This window comes from Orcinus orca, chromosome 20, assembly GCF_937001465.1.
Source record: "Orcinus orca chromosome 20, mOrcOrc1.1, whole genome shotgun sequence".
Taxonomy (NCBI): Eukaryota; Metazoa; Chordata; class Mammalia; order Artiodactyla; family Delphinidae; genus Orcinus; species Orcinus orca.
In genome coordinates this window covers 17,663,474-17,685,048 of record NC_064578.1, presented here as the reverse complement: position 1 = coordinate 17,685,048, position 21,575 = coordinate 17,663,474, and the positions used below count along the sequence as shown (strand labels likewise).

The window sequence follows — 21,575 nt, the reverse complement described above, 5'->3', positions numbered from 1 at the left end:
GTCAGACTACCTAAGTTTGATCTTGGTTGTATTTACTCTTTGGACAAGTTATTTAACCTATTGTAGTAAATCCTTTTTCTCTTTTTTCTATGCATTTGTATATTTAATATACATATTTAAATCTGTAAGTGTGGTTTGTTTAATATTGAGAGAAGTTATGTGTGTGCATTTTTACATACATAAATGGAATGATACTGGTTCTATTAGTTTCTTTCACTTAACAGTGTCTTAAGGAAATTAAATATTTCCTTAAGGAATATTAAATTTTCTTTAATAGCTTCTTTTTGGCCACGTGGCAGGTGGGATCTTAGTTCCCCGACCAGGGATCGAACCCATGCCCCCTGCAGTAGAAGCACAGAGTATTAACCACTAGATCGCCAGGGAAGTCCCAGGGGAACCTTTCTATATTGTTGCAGTTAATTCTATCTTGTTCCTTTTAATGGCCACATAGTATTCCATAATATGTATGGTTATTTAACCACTTCCACATTAATTAATATTTAATTTATATCTTCTCATTTTTTACTATTACAGTTCTGCAGAGAAGCCTTTATGCAGATTTTGTTGTGTATACATGTGACTGCCTTCACTAGGACTGATATTCAGAAATGGAAATACTAGTAGGCACAAAGTCCCCTCTTTTCTATTCCGAAAATAGGCTATGGCTAAGTCATTCATTGATTCAATTTCTGCAATATATGTTGATATTAACTGAGCAGGAGGTGAGTCTTGTGACTGCGTGTATTGTGTTAGGAACTGGGAGCATTTTAGAGAAATTAGTCCTCATCTTTTTCTTGTATTGTAAGGAAAGTACATTGTGTTCCTGACTTTGAGGGAAAACAAAAAATAAACTTCTTCCTCCTCCCCCTTCCAAGTGACTAAGATTAGTGAAATTATGCTAAGCAACCTCTGCTTGACTCTGTGATGGCATTAACTGCACAGTACTGTAATTGTTGGTACTTATCTGTTTATACCCACCCCCTAAACTTTGGGCTGCTTAAAGGGTAAAGATTATGTTTTATCAATTTTTGTATCCCTAGAACATTAGCATGATACTGGTGCATAATTACATTTTATTGAATAAATGAGTGAATTCAGTTCAACATTGATATTTGTTGAGTACCTAGTATGTGCAAAGATTACTAAGAACCAATAGGAACAGAGATGAAGCAAAGTTTTACCCTCAAGGAATTTATAGTCTAATGGGAGAAATAGATATAGGCTGAAAACATCTAGGAATCAAGGCATTAGTAACAAGTGTGATTTAAGTACAAAGTACTGTGAGACTTCCAAGGAGGACTATTTAAGGCTGACTGAGAATATTAAGGGAGGTTTTCACAAAGGAAGTGGCATTTGAGGCATTTTAACTGGGCCTGACAGGGCAGGTTGGTGACTTTTCTATGTAAGTTATCATTTTGGTGACTTTAAACATATGCTTCAGAAACCATTTTGTCACCATTTAGATATCATGTTACCTTAGGGCTACAGAAAGGCTGGAAGTGGAGTGTTATACTTGGGTTCTGGAACTAGGGCCTCAGAGCCAAGATCAAGTCAAAGCAGTTTTAGTTCTCAGCCCATCTGTGGAGGAAGAAGTTGTTTCCATTAAAAAAAAAAAAAGTCAATTCTGAGTGCCTTGGCGTGCTGTTTCTCCTCTCTTTAAGAATAAAATAATGCAAAAACCTTTCTTGGCCCCACTTCCTTGAACAGCTACCACCCCATTTCTTTGATATGCTGTGCAGAAAACTCCTTAAGTGATCTGTCTCCAATTCTTTTTCTCACATTATATTTTAAACCCACTTCTATCATGCGCTCACCCCTGCCAGTGCATCAAAACTGTTCTTGTCGGGCTTCCCTGGTGACTCAGTGGTTAAGAATCCACCTGGCAATGCAGGGGACACAGGTTCGAGCCCTGGTCCGGGAAGATCCCACATGCCGTGGAGCAACTAAGCCTGTGCGCCACAACTACTGAGCCTGTGCTGTAGAGCCCACAAGCCACAGCTACTGAGCCCACATGCCACAACTACCGAAGCCCACGTGCCTAGAGCCCGTGCTCTGCAACAAGAGAAGCCACCACAATGAGAAGCCCACACACCACCATGAAGAGTAGCCCCTGCTCGCCGCAACTGGAGAAAGCCCATGCACAGCAACAAAGACCCAACGCAGCCAAAAATAAACAAATTTATTTAAAAAAAAAAACAAAACTGTTCTTGTGAGGGTCAACAGTGACCTCATTGTTACTAAATCTAATGGTCAATTTTTAGTCTTCTTTTACCTGACTTATTAGCAGCATTTGATGCAGACCATTCTTTCCTCTCTGATACACTTTCTTCCCTTAATTTCTAGAATACCATGCTAATTCTTCTCCTACGTGACTGGTTATTCCTTTTCAGTCTCCTTTGCTGGTTCTTCCCTTCCCAGACCCTTCCCAGACTTAATGTTGAAGGAAGGGTACAGGTTTGGTCCTCGGTCCTCTTCCTTTCCCTGCCTAAACTCACTCCCTTGATTATACATCTAGTTTCAAGGTTTTAAATATAATCTACATTCCATTGATTCCAAAATGTATATCTTCAACCCAGACTTCTCTTCTGAACTCTCTATGTATCTTCCACTACTTCGTCAACATATCTCCTGCTCCAGGCCTGCTTCACTTGGAGACTTTCCCACCTCAGTTGATAGTAACTTCATCCTTCCAGGCACAAAAGCAAAAATCCTGGAAGTCATTATTGGAGTCCTCTGGAAATCAAGTTGGTGTAATCTTCAGAATATATGCAGAATCTTTTTCTCACCCCTTCTACTGTTCAAGTCACCATCCTCTCTCAAACAGCTTACTGGAGTAGCTTCCTAATTTGTACCCTTGCTCCACCCCAGACACACATACAGACACATACACTACTGCATGTTCTTAGCACTGCAGCCAGAGTCATCTTTTAGCACCTTTTTGCTCAAAATCCTCCAAAGGCCTCTCATTTTACTCAGAAAAAGTCCAGGTGCTTACAGAGGCCTACCAAGGCTTATAAGCTCTGCACCAGCACCCACCCCTGCCATCACCCCTCTAGCCTCCTCTTGGGCTTTCTTGATGTTCCTCCACAGTCATGCTCCCCCACAAGCTTTTTTTTACACTAGCTGTTCCCTCTTCCTGCTGTGCTCCTCCCCCAGATGTCCACATGGACGACAGCCTCACCTTCTAGCCTTTGATTAAATGTCTCAACCATCTCAATGAAGCCAACCCTGGCCATCTTTTTAAAAACTGAAGTCTGCCACCATCTTCATTTCTCTTTTTTTTTTTCCACGCTGCTTTCCTCCTCCTGCCCCCCGCCATGGCATTTATAACCTTCTAACATACTGTATAATTTACACTACAATGGAAACTCCAAGAGGGCAAGACTTTGCTTCTTTTGTTCACCATATATCCCAAGCATCAGAAGCCAGTGCTTAGCATCTAGTGGGACTCTTAGTAAAGATCTGCCAAATGAGTGAAGAATCATAGATCTCTCTTTGACAAGACCCAAAATGCCTTGATTGTCTTTCACTCAATTTGCTTGAGTAGGTAGGGTGATAGTGTAGGAAGAGTACTGGGCTAACGACCAGGCTCTAGCCTAGGACCATACTTGCTGTTTGTGTGACTGTGACAGTTGCATTGAGTTTGTGAAAGTTTATTAAGCTCTGCACTTATGATATGTACATTTTTCTCTTTTATATATACATAAATTTTAAAGTCTTCAAATATTTTATTTCCACATGTAGGTTTTTAGATTATAATTGGGATTCTACTTGCTTTTTCACAAAATAATTCATCATGAATATTTTCCCTAACATTATTCTTCCAGAGCATGATTTTTAATGGTTATGTAAGTACTTTGAAAAGTATAAAACACTATACAGGGCTTCCCTGCTGGCGCAGTGGTTGGGAGTCCGCCTGCCGATGCAGGGGACACGGGTTCGTGCCCCGGTCCGGGAGGATCCCGCATGCCGCGGAGCAGCTGGGCCCGTGAGCCATGGCCTCTGGGCCTGCGCGTCCGGAACGTGTGCTCCGTGGCGGGAGAGGCCGCAGCAGTGAGAGGCCTGCGTACCACAAAAAAAACACACAAAAAACAGAAAAACACCATACAATGTGCCATGGTGATATGTTATTCCTTCTTTAAGAAATTGAAAGTTTGTTTTGAAGTAATTTGATTTCTTCCCTTTTTCTACAGGGGACATGGTCTCAGAGTACCGAGAACCTTTGATCCACACCTTCCTGAGGGGAGCAAGAGATCCAGATAGTGCTCACAGGGCCAGCAGCTTATCCAATCTTGGAGAACTGTGCCAGAGGTTGGACTTCATGCTGGGCTCTGTGGTTCACGAGGTACTGCATGTTGATTCCTTTCTCTAAAGTTTGTTTTTACTTGAACCTATGATATAGCTCAGCACTGGGAGTTAGGAGACCTGTGTTCTTTTTCTAGATCCGGTAAGTCATTTAACCTCCCTCAGCCTCGCTAGTCTCATATGTATATTGAAAGTTGATTTAGTAGGAATTTTTTAATTGCAAGTGACAGGAAGTCATCTTAACCTACTTTAAGCCATAAAAGAGGATTTATTATAAAGAGTCCAAGGAAACATAACAGAATTGAAGAAGCTTTGAGGAAGTGCAAGCGGAAGTTTACCCTAGTTTTCTGGGCCATCTGTGAGTCTCATCTCTGTTTATAGAAAACTCTCAGGCAAATACATACTCTAATTGGCCCTCTTTGGTTGGAGGTGCCTTGTATTCAGGGAGACAGGGTCTTATCAGAAAAGATTAATTAAGTTCCATGTTTTGTTCACCGCCTTATACCCAGTGCCTGGTACGTAGTAGGTAAAGGATAAATGAGCAGCCAAAATAATAGCCATACAAGATGTTGGCACTGGACACGTCTCCAGTGTTTAGAGTTTAAGATTTAAACTGGTTTTAGAGTTTAAGATTTAGTGAAAGGTACATTGCACTGTTGTCCTCTATGAATATCTTTCTTTAGCCTCTTAAATTTTATCTTTGCCCTTGTGTTTACTTAGTCATCAATATATGAACATATGTCTCAAGTACATACTATGTACTAGACACTCTGCTATTTAAAGATGATGATGGGCAAAAGAAGACTAGTTAATATGTTGCCAGGTGTCTTTTTACTCAGTGGGCTTCACCATCTTAAATCTTTAAGGAAGAAGGTGGCTTATAAATTATAAATACATAAATAAAATACAGTTTATATTACCTTATTATTTATGAGAGACTAGATTTTTCATATAAGCACATAAGTTTACAAGATCAAAAACTTAGTAACTTTGCAATACTGGCTTCTTTCACATTATTCAGTATCCTAGGGCTGACCATGTTGGACATCAAATCTTAAGAAGTATCTACTGAGAAGGAATTTTCTTCAGTGTTTGGTGATTGTGTCTTATCATCAAGCAGAGAAACATGCTCATGGATGTATACATATGCTTGAATTTATGGTATTTCCTGACTCCTGAGCTTTATATGCTTAGTTTAATTGATTATAAAGGCTACTTATCGTTAAATTTCAACTTAGGACTTTTAGGAAAGTTATACATAGTTGTTTCCTCTTTTTTTTAAAAAAAAATTTTATTTATTTATTTATTTATTTATTTTTGGCTGCGTTGGGTCTTCGTTGCTGCGTGCAGGCTTTCTCTAGTTGTGGCCGGCGGGGGCTACTCTTCGTTGCAGTGCGCGGGCTTCTCACTGTGGTGGCTTCTCTTGTTGTGGAGCACGGGCTCTAGGTGCGTGGGCTTCAGTAGTTGTGACTTGCGGGCTCTGGAGCACAGGCTTAGTAATCATGGCACTCGAGCTTAGTTGCTCCGCGGCATGTGGGATCTTCCTGGACCAGGGCTCAAACCCGTGTCCCCTGCACTGGCAGGCGGATTCTTAACTACTGTGCCACGAGGGAAGTCCTCCTCTCCTTTAACTCTCACTCGAGGGACACAGCCCTATGCCCAACTTTCTGTATCTGTTTTTAATAACTTAGAAACAATGATTACTACCAACTTAAAACCTTTTAGTCCTCTAATATACATGAACCATTGGGCGCCTGATTTTTATTTGTTTTGGATGGCACTTTGCAAATCTCTTATTCTTTAGTGTATTAACTTGTAACACTTAAGGACTTTGCAGGTCTATTTGGTTATAGCAGCTAAAGATTTCAGTCTGTTATAAATAATCTGGGTCAAATTTTGAAATGGTTCCCACGTTTGTTTTCCTCTGTTTATTTGATCTGTTCACATGACTCAACCCAAAGTGAACCATAAGCCATGAACTGAAACAAGCTCGTGGACCATGATCTGAACCAAACCCAAATATTATTATTCTTAATAACAGAGATAGAATTCACATACTATACAATTCACCCACTTAAAGGGTATAGTTCAGTGGTTTTTAGTGTACTCACAAAGTTGAGTAAGCATCCCCCAGTTTTTTTAAACATGGCCATGAGCTGAATAAAAATTTCCCCCAGATCTCCAAGTGAGTCAGCTCAGATTTGACAGTATCCCATACATTTTCTAAAGCCAATGAACTCAAACTGTGCCTGACATCATGATCTTCTCTGAACCCAAAAACTGAGACCGTATTTCTGTTTGAGTTCCTAGGTCTTCTTTCCTTTCTCTCTCTTAAGGAGACTGTTGCATGCTGGTGGCATATGATTTCCTGTTGAAAGTGTTGGGAAAATTTCTTGGTTTGGTTAATTAGAAAGATTGAGCTAAAGCAGGTTTTGTAACATTTAAGAAGTATCATCTTTCTGGAGACCACCCGACCTATTGAAAGAGAACCAAATTTCCAAGCATACTTGGGGATGGGAATAAATGAGGCCCTGTCCCACCACCCACTTACCTGTGTTCACTTGGTCAGATGACCTAGACTCTGGGCTTGGTTTCCTGACCTAGAAAATGGGATTAAAATATCTATAATGCAGGATTGTTACAAGGATGTAGGGATAATGTATATGAGTAATACAGTGATTTATTCAGCAATTGTTACTGAGAGCCTACTACATGCCAAGCAGCATTCTGGACACCTACAACATATCATTCTTCAAAATGGACAGTGATTCCCATCGGCATGGAGCTTACGTTCTAGGGAGAGGAGACAGACAGTAAATGATATACATATTAAAATATATAGTATGGTAGACAATGATAAGTTCTGTGGAAAATAAGAAAAAGTAGAGCAAGTAAGGGTGACCAGGATTATAGCATTAGGTGGAGGGGAGGTTGCAGTCTAAATGGGGTAGTCAAGGTAAGCCCCATTGAGAAGGTGATTTTTGAGTGAAGAAATTTCACTTTTCTGTATTAAGATTTTTCTTTAAGGAGCATTTTGGTCATTTGAAGGGAGCTGACAATGACAGTGATGAGGATGGACAGCAAGGAGATGAGAACAGAGGTAACCAGTGTCCTTCAAATGTCCTCAGTTGTACATTTACCAAACACCTGCAGTGTTCCAGGCCCCTTTGTTACAGGCCAGGAATACAAAACCCAAAAGATAATACCTTGTCTTCTGGGCATGGGCAACCTGTGGAAGATACAAACAGCAATGATTACAGTTACAGTCCAGTTAATTGTGCTAGGTGCTATGGGAGCACATTTTAGGAGCCCCTCAGTCAGGTTTGGGTGTTATCAAAGACGTGCTGGAGGAAGAGACTCTTAGAGCTGAATCTGGAGAACAGGTAGAAATTAGGTAGCCCAAAAAAGCAGAGGCGAGCATTTCAGCAGAGGGAGCAGCTTGTGCAAAGGCACTGTGGTGTGGGACAGCCTGACATGTTTGAAGAACTATAGGAAGATCCAAAAGGTTAGAGTGAAGGGGTGGGACGAGCGGTTAGCTGGTAGCAGGTCTGAAACAAGAGACCAGGCAGAGGCTACATGATGAAGGGCCTTGTTAGCTTTACAACCTTCTGGCTCACAGCAAGAATTGAGCATTGCTTATTAAGCCCTCAGAAATGAAGTATGAATAGGTAGTAGACTGTTTGCTTACCATGGGTGCTAACACAAAGAGAGAATCCTTCCTTTTGTTTCAACCTTAGAATTGAATGTGAGGAGCTGCTGCCCTGGGGGCACCTGTCAGGCAAACCCCTTGTCCAGTGGCCCTGCCCCACTTCTAGAGACCTGGACACTGTAACATCAATCCCAGGAGTGTTTATTATCATTAATAATTGTGAGCACAACAAGGACAGAACCAGTCTTTATTTACCTTTGTATACCGCCTAGCGCCAAACACAGCATTTGGCATATAGTAGGTACTCAGTAAGTGTTTACTGATTAATATTGAAGGAAGAGGAAGATAAGGCTTACTTGGGAAGACAAGTTCCTACATGTTTTAAAAATAGTAATTGAGACTTCCCTAGCGGTCCACTCTGCGCTTCCACTGCAGGGGGCATGGGTTCGATCCCTAGTCAGGGAACTAAGATCCTGCATGCTGCGTGATGCGGCCAAAAAAAAATAGTAACCATAGCAAGCACTTAACACTCTTCTTAGTGCCTTATGTAAGTCAGCTGATCCAATCCTCAAAGAGGAAACTGAGGCACAGAGAAATTAAATCAGTTGCCAAGTTCATGATGATTGGAAGTGGCAAAGTTGGGATTTGAATGCAAGCAGTTGGTTCCTGTATCTGTGCTCTTAACCACTCCTCTATATTGTCTCTCAATAAATGTTTCAATTCATTTATAAGATTACTTTTGTGCCCTTGAAAAAGGAGGGAGTTGCCATGTAAGAAAAGCTACTGACAGGAAGGGTCATGTAGCTCTGTTTTAATAGCACTTGCTTTTGGCAGTGAAACTTCAGAAGACAATATATTCCCACTGATTTCAAAAACCAGGTGTTTCCATCCCACATAATTTCTGTCTCTTCTTTTTAGATGTTCCTTTTTATGTAGCATCCAACACTTGCCATGTCATCAGTGCCATCCAGCTGCCTTGGGTGGACTGCAAGTTTGAACATGATTGGACACCTGACAGTCTTAGTATTTCAGCCATTGAGTCCTCCTGTAGTCAGACCACTCTTGTCCATTCTCATTGAAAAAGTGGGAGATTTGGCCTGGCTTTTAAGTAATTCTTCATTCATTTGTTTTTCATTTGACAAATACTTACTGAGCACTTACTCTGTGCCAGTTATGAGACTACAGCCAAGCCTTATGCTAGGTGAGGGGGATCCAGCTCTGAACACAGTGAAGTTCCTGTCCTTGTGGAGCTGACATGCTAGAGAGGAGAGTTAGGTAACAAACAAGCAAGTGTGTAAACAAATATATACTGTGCCAGATGGAGTAAGTGCGAAGGAGATGAATCTAGTAAGGCAAGGGACATGGAGGGAGTTTGCTGTTGTATGTGAACTTGGATGGACAGGAGAAGCTTCACTGATGAGTGACTTAAGCAGAGCCATGCAGGGAGCAGGAGCTGACCCAGGCAGGTACATGGGGAGAGAGCATTCTGGGCTTCGGCTTTTCCTGGGAGTGAGATGGGAAGCCAAAGCAGAGGAATGAAATGCTCTAACTTATTTTGAAAGATCATTGTGTCTTCTACGACAGTTCTTTCAGTGTCTCATGAAAACTCTTGAAGTTTCTTGTAGTCTCAGAAATGCTTGGCCCCAGTGTGTACTGGTGGAGAAGGAGCCTTAACTCTGGGGAAACTTGTCTTTGGCTGCAAACTGAAGGAATTCTTCTTCGTGTGTCATGTGCCAGGTATGTTAGAGGACACAGACAAAGGACCCAATCTCTTCCCCCAAGGAAATCTCAGTAGAGTGTGAAACACAGAGGGATAAATAAACAGTGGACTAGAGTGATCTAGGACAAGCCCAAGGTGCTGAGGGAACACGGAGCTGGGACCCTCAGGTAAACTGTCGGGGTTTACCTGACAGCAAGAAAGTCACATTGATCAAGTGTTAGCCAGGCAGAGAAAGAGGGGAAGTGTAACTTGTTTTGATGTAAAATTGAACAAACCAACCACCATAGGCTCTTCTGATGTGATCTGATCTGGGAGTCATACCTGTGGTTCTTGGGCATCTGAAGAAAGCTGTCCTCCCTGTTGCGTGGTCCAGACTTGGGCCCTGTCTGTTGCGTGACAGTGCTTGCTGGTAGGGAAGGAACGTAAGGGATAGGACCAACCCTTCCACAGTCTCTGTACTGGGAATTCAGGTTTTTCCTCTCTGTTGATGTCAAGATTTAATCTGTTTGGAGAGCATTATTATTGCTCTCCAGTTTTTCCTTGTTCTTGTCAAGAACTGTATTGCTTAAAACCAAATCTTGATAGGCTCTTTCATCTTTATCATTCTCCATGAAAAGTAAATATGATTTAAGGGAACCACAGCGAGAGGCCCATCCCCGGTACAGCAAATAAGGTATGCCCCAGGTGACAAGTGCAGGAGCAAGCCACTTGTAAGGTAGTGCCCAGAATTCCACGAACCCAAGCTTTGGGGTCTGATGCAGAGCTATCACCTCTGATCCACTAAATGATCTGAATTGATTACCAGATTTGCCACAATCAGTGCGGCTTCCTAAGTGACAGCTCATGCACTGAGATGAGGGCTCGGGTAGATGTCCTGGGAAACCTCAAGGAAGCAACGGAGCCACCACGGTTCTGTTCCACGTCAGGTTTTTTTTTTTAAGTCTTTATAGAATTTGTTACAATATTGCTTCATTTTATGTTTTGGTTTTTTGGCCTTGAGGCATGTGGGATCCTAGCTCCCAGACCAGGGATCGAACCTGCACCCCCTGCATTGGAAGGCAAAGTCCTAACCATTAGACGACCAGGGAAGTCCCCCATGTCAGGTAAAGCAAAGCATGTGGGAATTAGAGGCCACCCTGCCTTTGCTGGTAAAGTTTTTCTTAGTTTACAAAATAGAAGGACAGATGGTCTAGTTTCGAACAAGTTAGCAGACTGAATTTTAGCAGGAGATTTTAGGGAAAGGGATGAAGGTGCAGCTGGAAAGTTGAAATCATGCTTTCTTGATACCTCAATTCTGCTACCTCTCTTCTGGAATTTTCCAAAGTTGGTTTTTGGTACTCTTGCCATCTGTTTTATCTTTATTTATATTTCTGATTATGCTTCGTGCGTGCCAGCTGTTCGGGGAGTGATGTTTTCTGTATTTCTGTTGGCTCCTATCGAGTGTAAAATTGCTTAAACTGACCTTTAGCGTTTCCAAAGCAGTCGTCATTTTTGTCTCTGCATGGCTTTCAAAAATGGATGATTTACATAATTTAGCCAATTAAAAAAAAAATCCTTCCATAGTTTGGTTTACTAGAATAGGTACATTGACCCTTAGGGCAGGTAACATGAAGATCCCATGGAATGGGTTTCTGCCCTTTAGGAAGACTTCCAGTTCATACATTAGTAAAAACCTTACATCATCTATCTGTCCGCCAAAGCTTTTAGGCGGGGGTGGAAGGCAGTGTTGAGTATGTCCTTGGGGTTGGAGGTGAGAGAGACTGGCCATGGGGGCGACTTGTTCAGACTGGACAGATGGAAGAGAGTGGCCATGCGACCTCCCCGCTTCTGGTGTTTGACGAGGAGGCTACCCCACTGGCTTGTAGAAGAGCAACGTTACAAGTTGGTTGCGGGAGCTTGACATGAACAGAGGCTGTTCTTATCTTTCAATGATATCTGCAAGACCATATTAAAATTCTGGTGCTTTAAAAACATTTTGCACAACCGAACATTGTTCCTTTCATGGGATTTGGTCCTGTGACAGAGGTGTTGAGGAAGGTCCAGGAACTCTTCTGTTCACAGGCTTCTTCCTGATTGTCCTGGATGGCTGATTGCAGGTGGACTTGGTACAATCTGGTGCATAAATCACTAAGAGCAGGAGGCCATTCCGGCTGATCTCAGTAGGGCTTGTAACAGCCAGCTCCTCCCGGTCACACCTGCAGGGCGGCACTGGCATGCAGGGACTGGCCTTGCAGGGGAAGCCCTTTTCCAGCCAGGGTGCTTCTGCCCCTCCTGATTGTGGAATAAATGCCCGACAGTCAGAGCTGGTGCTACACTGAGCCCTGAGGCAGAGGCATGGCCCACCAGCATAGTGAGGCAGAACAGAGGTGGCAAAGCTGGACACCGGTGGGATTCCAGGCTCGGAGGCTTTTGCCCGCCAAATGTGGAAACACGGGCCCCAAACTAAACCTAGAGGGAAGCAGGAAAAAGGCTTGGGGGAGTCTGAGCATTACATGGCCCTGGGCTGGCTTTCATACTTTAGTTATCAGACTGAATAAGCTAATCTTTTATGTGTCAGGAAGGACTCAACCTAGCTCTAACTTGTTTCTGGTTTCAGCTCTTACCTCTTAAATACTAAGCCTGCAAGTGGAGGTACCTATTATATTGTTGCCTGTTTGGAGGTCACCCAAGGGACTCCTCCTAGGACTGAATTGCTTCTACTGTTAATGCTAGAGGCATGGAAGCCACTGATGACCTCGAGTCAGGGTTCCAGGTCAAAAGCAGAAGCAGCTTGCTGGATCTTATTGAAAAACATCCCCCAAAGAGTTGAGCTTTTCTGGGATTTCCATTCACTTGTAAGCGTCAAGTTTGCCTAATAGATGTACAACTTGATTAAATGCCAGTGCATCACAGATGCAATTATATTTAAGAACAAGCTACTTCTTCTAATCCCTTTGCCATCACTGATTAATTAGACACTTTGAACTATGCCCAACTGTTTGAAAGCTGTGAAAAATACAACCTGCATAGTTAAAATTTCTGCACAAGCCTATTTCCTCATTTGTGCCTGGATTCTTTTTTTAAACCTTTTAAAAAACCATTCTTTAAACATAATATGTATTTATACATGTTCCCAAGCACACAATCTGGCTATTTTCTTATCATGGTTAGAAAGCCTTCCACAGTTGGCCAAGATATACACTCACACAGTAAATCACATAACAAAGTATGTGAGAGACCAACTGAAATTTAGACTTACCTTCAGATTTTTTCTGTCATTGGTCACACTTTCAAAATTTTTGTTTTTACCTTTTCATTCTTGCACAAATACCTCAGAAAGGTTTGTTGCTGTTTGTTGTTTTCTAATGGTATCTCTTTATGGAGGTTTTAGAATATTTTTGTGTCTACCCAGAGCAGGGTGGGGGCAGGATGGCTGGTACAGGATATAGAAATTTTCTCGTTTTATGACATATAATTATCAGCTATATCTGCAAGTAAACATTACCATGTTTTGCAAGTAATTTGTAAGTCCTTTCTGTTATAGAGCTGTCTTCTAAAGTAAATGAGCACTGAAAGAACCATTCCACAAATGAAGAATCCCAGTCAGGGAGTCTCAGCAATTGGCCCCTGGTAACTCACGTGGGTGTACACTAGAATTGTAGTGTACCAGGACGTCTGCACACGCTAGAAGAAGATCAGTTTGAATATTTATGTATTTCTCTATCCCTGGGCTGAAACTTTCATCAGTTGGCACACTGATATTCATGCCAGACCTTGAACTCTGAAGCCTACTTAGCTAAATCTCCATGGTCCTCCGTCCCTAGAAGCCACTGTGTTTCAGACTATTTTTTCTTCCTTCAATTTGATGTCCCCAGAGTGGGGCAAGTAACAGTTCTTCCCACTTTTGAGGAAATATTCACCTTTGACCATACCTTTATTATATACCTGTATTCCTTCCCACTCCCTAGTCTCCCTCCTGAATTCCAAACCAGATTTTGCCCCTTTCCAGAAAAGCCAGACTAAATCAAGATCTCTAGCACTATATCTCTCCCTCTTCATGGAGAATGAGGAAGCAACCCACCACTCTAAGCCAGATTGTTTGTGATGAATGTGTAGAATGTGGAACACAGTTGAAAGGTTTTAGGTAATTGTGCAATCCTGATTTTTATTCACTTCTTTTTCCCTTACCCTCCTAGGTAACAACTTGTCTGATTGCTGTGGCTAAAACAGACCATGAAGTTCAGGTGCGCAGAGCTGCTGTCCATGTGATTGTGCTGCTGCTTCGGGGACTCAGCCAGAAAGCTACTGAGGTAAGTCAGTCTCTTACCATTTGCAAATTCCCTACCTGTTTGTTCTTTATCTGTTCATCAGTCTTCCTTTCACCAGGGGAGGCCTTGAACCTTTTTACCGGATGAATTCATACAGATGAATCAGTCAGCAGGGATTGTATTGTTTGCAGGCAGATTGTATTGTTTGCATCTTCAATGAGTCTCTTTTTCCTCTGTATCATATTAGGCAGACTGCTCACTAACCACTGCAGAAAAACCAGGGCACAAGTTTACAGGTTGAGATTCTGGGTCCCAGCATTCCCCTCAGAGGGACAGGTTCCAGGGTGAGCTAGCTGGACTGCACCAAGCCTGCCTCTATAGCCTGAACTTGAGTGATTTGTCTTCCTGACTTATCTCATTGTTCATACAGAATCACTAAAGGGCCTCATTTCAAATGTTTCCTTTCTAGCTGTGAGTTCAATCCATGAGATTTTAGTTGTTGCATAAATTAAACTTTTATTCCTCCCCCAAGTGGGTTTGGCTGGATTTCTCCCCAGTGTGTGGACAGTCCAGGAAGAAGGTTTATATATCCATATGTATGCTGAGAATGAGTGACCTCTAAATTAATTTTCTTCTTGATTTTAATGGAAATTCATTCCCAGTTGACTTTATAAAGAGAATTTGCATTAATAATTCACTTCCTGGCATCCACAATGCTCGTCTGTGGCTGGCACATCAGTATTTAACTAAGTGTCATTGAAGCCATTAGAAAAGTGTTTTGTCAGACACATGGCTTTGTTCATGCTAGAATTTTGCCATATCAAGTTTCTGACACCATTTTTGTACAAGCGTTATCCCCTAGTAATTATCTAGGACCTTGGTAGGAGTGGGGGACATAGAGATCATAACTTGATATCTCAGGTACTTGTTTTAGGGTACACACTGCTCTTGTTGAGAATCTGCTGTACAAAATGGAATTAAGAAAGAGTCAGTGTTTTTTACCCACTGTCAAGATCTACACAACTCTTGACAAATATACCATTGTTATATAAGTTGTTAACAATAGGGGAAACTGGGTGAGGAGTATACAGGAATTCTCTATTGTCTTCACAACTTTTCTGTAAATCTAAAATTATTTCAAAATTTATTTTAAAATTTGAGTTACAACACTCTTAAAATAAATCTTAGAAACTCTGTAAGTGTACACACCCTTACTCAGTAAGAGTGTGTGTGCATGTGTCTGTGTGTCCGTAGCAGAGCAAACTGTCTGGTTAGTAAAGTGAGAGAAGAAATAGAAAGAAACTCTATCCAGGTTTCTCACATCAGTGTGTAGCCAATGAAAGCAACACTGCTTGTCTCACCAGTACTAAAATAATTTGAGGCCATGGAAGATTTTTGCCACTTTGAAAAAGCCACGTGAATGAAAAACCTCTGTTCTCCAAACCACCTCTAGTCTGCACTCACTGGAATTTATAAATCGTGCTTACTCAGTGAATAAAGAAAAGGAAACGGGATGGGATGAGGGTATGATTCCTCTTCCTGCCGCATCCTTGAGACCAGGTGTGTTAAATCTTGTAATCGTAGGTGTGATTATAATTGGGGCACTTTAATGAGAAGCAGAGATAACCACAAAGCTTTCAATCTAAGATTTTCTTTACTGTTCTGTTTTGCCCCCAGGAACAGCTGAAATGAAAATGCCACCCTGTTGTTGAAGTTTCGTTTTGTTTTTTTCCTTCTAATCACTATCTCTCAAGCTGTGGAGTGCCAAAAGATAATCCTAGGTTTCAGTGAATTCTCTGTTGCTCATAGATGTGCCAACCAAGAAACTGTGGTTCTGGCAGCTTGAAAAGAAAGCAGAGAGCCCAGTAAGAGGTAGAGGTCCAGAAAATCAGGAGATAGATTGGGATCAGAGAGGGGAAGACATTACCACCCCCAACTGATGAGGTAGCTTTCACCTCTTTCCCATTTGCAGATAGCCAGAATATCCACATTGGAGGGAAATACAGCATTCACTTTCTTATTGAAACACTTATTTTCTCTGCTTAGCCTTGTTTTGGCCTTATGATCGTATCTGTTTATTCACTGATTCCCAAGTATAGCCTGAAGCTAGAAGGGAACCCCCTTTAAGCTCACTCTGCCTTACCTTTGCTGAAAATTGAATTTATGAGGAACACCCAGGAGAAGGAGGTATGTTTAGACCTGTCTGTACCTTCTGTTGGCCTCAGAGTTAAGAACAGCCCTCCTCATCGTGGAGGAGATGAGCTGGGCGGCAGCATGAGAAAATTGTGCCTAACTATCCAGCTTTTCCCAAGTTAAGTCTTTGCAAGGTGACTTGTTTATTCTAAGAATTGTAAATGTTTAGAACATCCATATTCCTAAATTCATTCCAAAGACAATAATGAATAACTGGGACAGTAATGACTGAGCAACAGCCTACCAGACTGGCCCTCGTTCAGATAACAACTATGAACTCTGGACATAACATAGTAAGTAGTTAGCCGAGGACACTAAAGAGTGGTCAGAAGCAGGCAGATTCTCATGGAGTGTCCATGTTTAGAGGAGAGGTGCTGTATAGAGTAAGTTCCCATTTTCTTGGCTTTCAGCCTAGGGGCAGGTTATGTCTAGGGAGGTGTGCAGTGCATTAGGGGTACTGGTGGAGAAATCACAGTCTTTTGGGGCTGGGGAACCAGAAGACTGAATCTGGGGGAACCACAGCTACAGGAGAGAAAGGGGGGATCCTGGAAGGGAAAGATCCAGAGAGAGGATTCCTAAATTCTGTGTGCCCACATCTCTGGCTGACCCGTAAACCAAGCAAGATAATTACCTGATTTTTAAAAAAAGAAAAAAAAATGCACTAATTGGAGAACAGGGTCCAGTCTCCATAACATAACATTCATAATGTCCAGGATACAACCCAAAATACTCAATATATAAAACACCAGGAAAATGGAACATATTCCCAGTAGAAAAGAAAATTAACTGAGACCAGCCCCAAGATAATCCTGATGTTAGAATTATCAGGCAAGGAATTTAATGCAGCTACTGTAATTATCCTCAAGGAAGTAACAGAAAAATATGCCTGCAGTTAAATAAAAGATAGGAAATCTCAGCAAAGAAATAGAAACAATTTTTTTTTAAAAGCCATATTGGGGCTTCCCTGGTGGCGCAGTAGTTGAGAGTCCGCCTGCTGATGCAGGGGACACGGGTTCGTGCCCTGGTCTGGGAGGATCCCACATGCTGCAGAGCGGCTGGGCCCGTGAGCCATGGCTGCTGGGCCTGCACGTCCGGAGCCTGTGCTCCGCAGCGGGAGAGGTCCATGTACCGCAAAAAAAAAAAAAAGCCATATTGAAGTTCTAGAACTAAAACTATAATATCTGAGATTTTTTTAAAAATAATTTAATGGAATTAAAAGCAGAATGGAGATGACCAAGGAAAGAATAAGTGAATTTGCAGGTAGAGCAATAGAAATTATCCAGTGTAGAGAACAGAAAGAAAAGAAAAATATATTTTTAAAATTTTACTGAAGTATAGTTGATTCACAATGTTAATTTCTTCTGTACAGCAAAGTGACTCCGTTTTTTTAAAAAATATATATGTATATATATACATACGTGTGTGTGTGTGTGTGTGTGTGTGTGTGTATTCTTTTCCATTACGGTTTATCACAGAATGTTGAATATAGTTCCCTGTGCTATACAGTATGATCCTATTTTTTGTCCATCCTATATATAATGGTTTGCCTCTGTGAATCCCAGACTCCCATTCCTTCCCTCCCCTACCCCACCTCCCTGTTGGCAACCACAAGTCTATCCTCTGTATCTGTGGGTCTGTTTTTGTTTGGTAGATATGTTGATTTGTATCATATTTTAGATTCCACATAGAATTGCTATCATATGGTATTTGCCTTTCTCTTTCTGTCTTTACTTCACTTAGTATGATAATCCATCCATGTTGCTGCAAATGGAATTATTTCATTCTTTTTGATGGCAGAGTAATATTCCAGTGTATATATACCCCATATCTTCTTTATCCATTCATCTGTTGATGGACATTTAGGTTGTTGCCATATCTTGGTTATTGTAGATAGTGCTGCTATGAACATAGGGGTGCATGTATCTTTTTGAATTATAGTTTTGTCTGGATATATGCCTAGGAGTGGGATTGCTGAATCATATGGCAACTCTATTTTTAGTTTTTGGAGGAACCTCCATACTGGTTTTCCATAGTGGCTGCACCAATTTACATTCCCACCAACAGTGTAAGAGGGTTCTCTTTTCTCCACACTCTCTCCGGCATGTGTTATTTGTAGGCTTTTTAATGATGGCCATTCTGACTGGTGTGAGGTGGTACCTCACTGTAGTTTTGATTTTCAAGAAAAAGATTTTTTTTTTTTTTTTTGCGGTATGCGGGCCTCTCACTGTTGTGGCCTCTCCTGTTGCGGAGCACAGGCTCCGCGGCCATGGCTCACTGGCCCAGCCGCTCCGCGGCATGTGGGATCTTCCCGGACCGGGACACGAACCCGTGTCCCCTGCATGGGCAGGTGGACTCTCAACCACTGCGCCACCAGGAAAGCCCAAGAAAAAGATTTTTGAATGAGTGATTTGGTGTGACCAGAGGCTCTCAGAATCCTAACCTGGTATTTCCCTTAGGAGCAGTGGTTCAGTATCCATTAATTCAGTTCACACAACTTTGTAGAACACAACTACCATAAATAATGAGAATCAACTGTATGTACAATGGAAAAAAAATGATTATCTTAAGAATCAGTGATTTGGGGTTGACCATAGTTCTAGATTTATTTAGGTAATTACTACTACAGTCCTCTGCATAGTTTACTGAAAGTTGACTTCTTAGAAGAACTGTGAAATACTGGAGAACTTCACACAAGGTTTTGTAGTGACTAAGTATGGTGACATTTTAATACTGAAACTTTCTCCCTTGCTTTTTTTTTTTTTTTTAATTAAAAAAAATTTTTTTTCTTTTGGCTGCGTTGGGTCTTCGTTGCTGCATGCAGGCTTTCTCTAGTTGCTTTGAGTGGGGGCTGCTTTTCGTTGCGGTGCGTGGGCTTCTCATTGCTGTGGCCTGTCTTGTTGCAGAGCACTAGCTCTAGGCGCCCGGGCTTCAGTAGTTGTGGCACGTGGGCTCAGTAGTTGTGACTCATAGGCTCTAGAGTGCAGGCTCAGTAGCCGTGGCGCACAGGCTTAAGTTGATCTGCGGCATGTGGGATCTTCCCGGACCAGGTCTCGAACCCGTGTCCCCCGCATTGGCAGGCGGATTCCCGACTACCGCGCCACCAGGGAAGTGCCTAATCCCTAATTTTAAATGACAAAAGAATAATCTATTCTCTACTCTATCTAGTGAGAGTTAAATAGTAGGCTTTAGAATTCATTCCTTCAAGATGACAGCCAACCCTAACACCATCTCATATCTTCAAAAATAAGCAAAACCTGGAAGCATCTTCAGGGGGAAGAGTTTGGGATTAATTATTAATTGATGGCTGAATCAGGTTCACAGCCAAATCCAGGCCTCCACCCAGGAATGGTTTTTAATTCCTTCTTTCGAGTCCAATATTGAATTCTGTTGATAGAAGCCTATTCTTAGTAACATTAGGAATAGTGGTTTCACTAACTTTTGTGCAGTTGGAAGTTACTCTCCTACTTCTTTGTGAGAGAGAAAGCAAACTGTGGCTAAAAAGAAAAAAAAAGAAAATAGTTTGTGTATGATGTTATGCTTGTTTAATGACAGCAGTTACACATGGTCCGTACAAAAAGATTAGCGCATGCGTCCTGGGTTTACCTTGTGCTTGTCTGTCCAGACTGAGAACTAGGACCTGAGGGAGGATGTGGTACTTAATCTCTGACACAGCACAAGCAGCAAGTTATAAGTGAAGGGACAGACTGAATGGAAACTTTCCTTCCTTTGGTTTTGTTTTATCCTGAAAGTTATTATTTTTTTCTTCCCCCTTTTTTTTTTTGCGGTAGACGGGCCTCTCACCGTCGCGGCCTCGCCCGTTGCGGAGCACAGGCTCCGGACGCGCAAGCCCAGCGGCCATGGCTCACGGGCCCAGCCACTTCGTGGCATGTGGGATCCTCCCGGACCGGGGCACGAACCCATGTCCCCTGCATCGGCAGGCAGACGCCCAACCACTGCGCCACCAGGGAAGCCCCTGAAAGTTATTTTGAGAGCATTTGTTGTGGGGTTTTTTTTTGTGTGTGTGTGCTATGGATATAGTTAAATGAGCCCAGTTTCCTTCCCAGAGCTAGTTCCACAGACACTGCTCCTTTTAACAGATCGAAGGCTCCATGTGAGGAGCAAATGAAAAGAACATTTATATTAAAATGACTGGGATCCAGGTAATAATTACTCCTCTTGTAAACTTTGAAAAAGTGCTTGGGAGAGTCATTTCAGACCGAAATTAAGGAGCATCGCTCCTTCCTGGGAGCATAAGGCTACGGCCAGTTGACCAGGGCAGCAGTTCTGTTGGTCATCCGCTACTGTCCCAGGCTTGGGTGTTTACACATTGGTAGTATTGATAAATGGCATTTAATGAGAATTTAGCCTTTTTGGATATTGTTTACGATGCCGTAGAGACAGAGGCATAGAGAGATTTTAAAATATATTGTAAGTTTATGAATGTTTCTTCCCCTACAGACATTTCCCTCTGACTCACTCTTAGACATTCTCCTTGCTGTTGCTGCATTTCAATCTTAGAAGAAAAAATCCTCTTAGGCCCCCATATCAGTTTCCTAGGGCTGCTGTAACAAAGTACCACAAATCGGGTGCTTAAAACAACAAATATTTACTTATAGTTCTGGAGGCCAGAAGTCCCAAATCAAGGTGGGCCATGCTCCCTCTGAAGCCTGTAGGGAAATCCTTCCTTGCCTTTCCCCAGCTTCCAGTGGTTTGCTGGCAATCCTTAGTGTTTATTGACTTGCAGCTGTGTTACTCCAATCTCTGCCTTTGTGGTCACATGCATTCTCCCTGTGTGTCTCTGTCATGTAAACATGGCTTTCTTCTTGTAAGGATACCAGTCATATTGGGTTAGGGGCCCACCCTGCTCCAGTATGACCTTATCTTAACTAGTTACATCACAACAACTCTGTTTCCAAATAAGGTAAGGTCACACTCTGAGGTACCGGGGCCTAAGACCTCAACATACATTTTTGGGGGGAGGCGGCGGACATGATCCAACCCATAACAGACCCTTAGCATTCCATAGTCCTTTCTGTCTTGTGCTTATGCTTCTCCATCTGTTCATTATTGCTGTATCTTGAGAAGAGCCTGTTCTGAGTGGAGTGTCTCAAATATAAAAGACAACAACGATGATGATTATAGTGGAGGTGTTGTTATTATTATTATCACTCCCACCACCACAACCACTACTACTGTCTGGTCCATAGATTTGGTGGGTTTTTGAATGATTGTTTAAAACCCACCAAAGATAATTTTATATTCAATCTAAATGAATAGGCAATTTCTTTCATGGCTGGAACTTTAGAACCTTACCCTTTATCATGCCAGGCCCTCACCATTGGTCATCTCAGATTTTGGAAGGCAGGTTCTGTTACATGGAATCCAGCCTTTCAACTCTGCAAGCATCTCATGATTGCATACGTCACCTTGTTCCTCCTCATGATGGACACCAACTCGACTG

At 42.0% G+C, this 21,575-nt stretch overlaps 1 protein-coding gene across 1 annotated transcript in view; it reads left to right on the top strand.

The window, feature by feature from the left end:
* The window catches only part of TANGO6 (transport and golgi organization 6 homolog), a 177,481-nt gene that overhangs the window by 131,480 nt on the left and 24,426 nt on the right, over positions 1-21,575 (top strand). The window contains exons 16-17 of the mRNA XM_033434253.2: positions 4,194-4,345; positions 13,850-13,963. Of these exons, the coding sequence (XP_033290144.1) occupies positions 4,194-4,345; positions 13,850-13,963 (266 nt within the window). The remainder of the gene's footprint in view (positions 1-4,193; positions 4,346-13,849; positions 13,964-21,575) is intronic.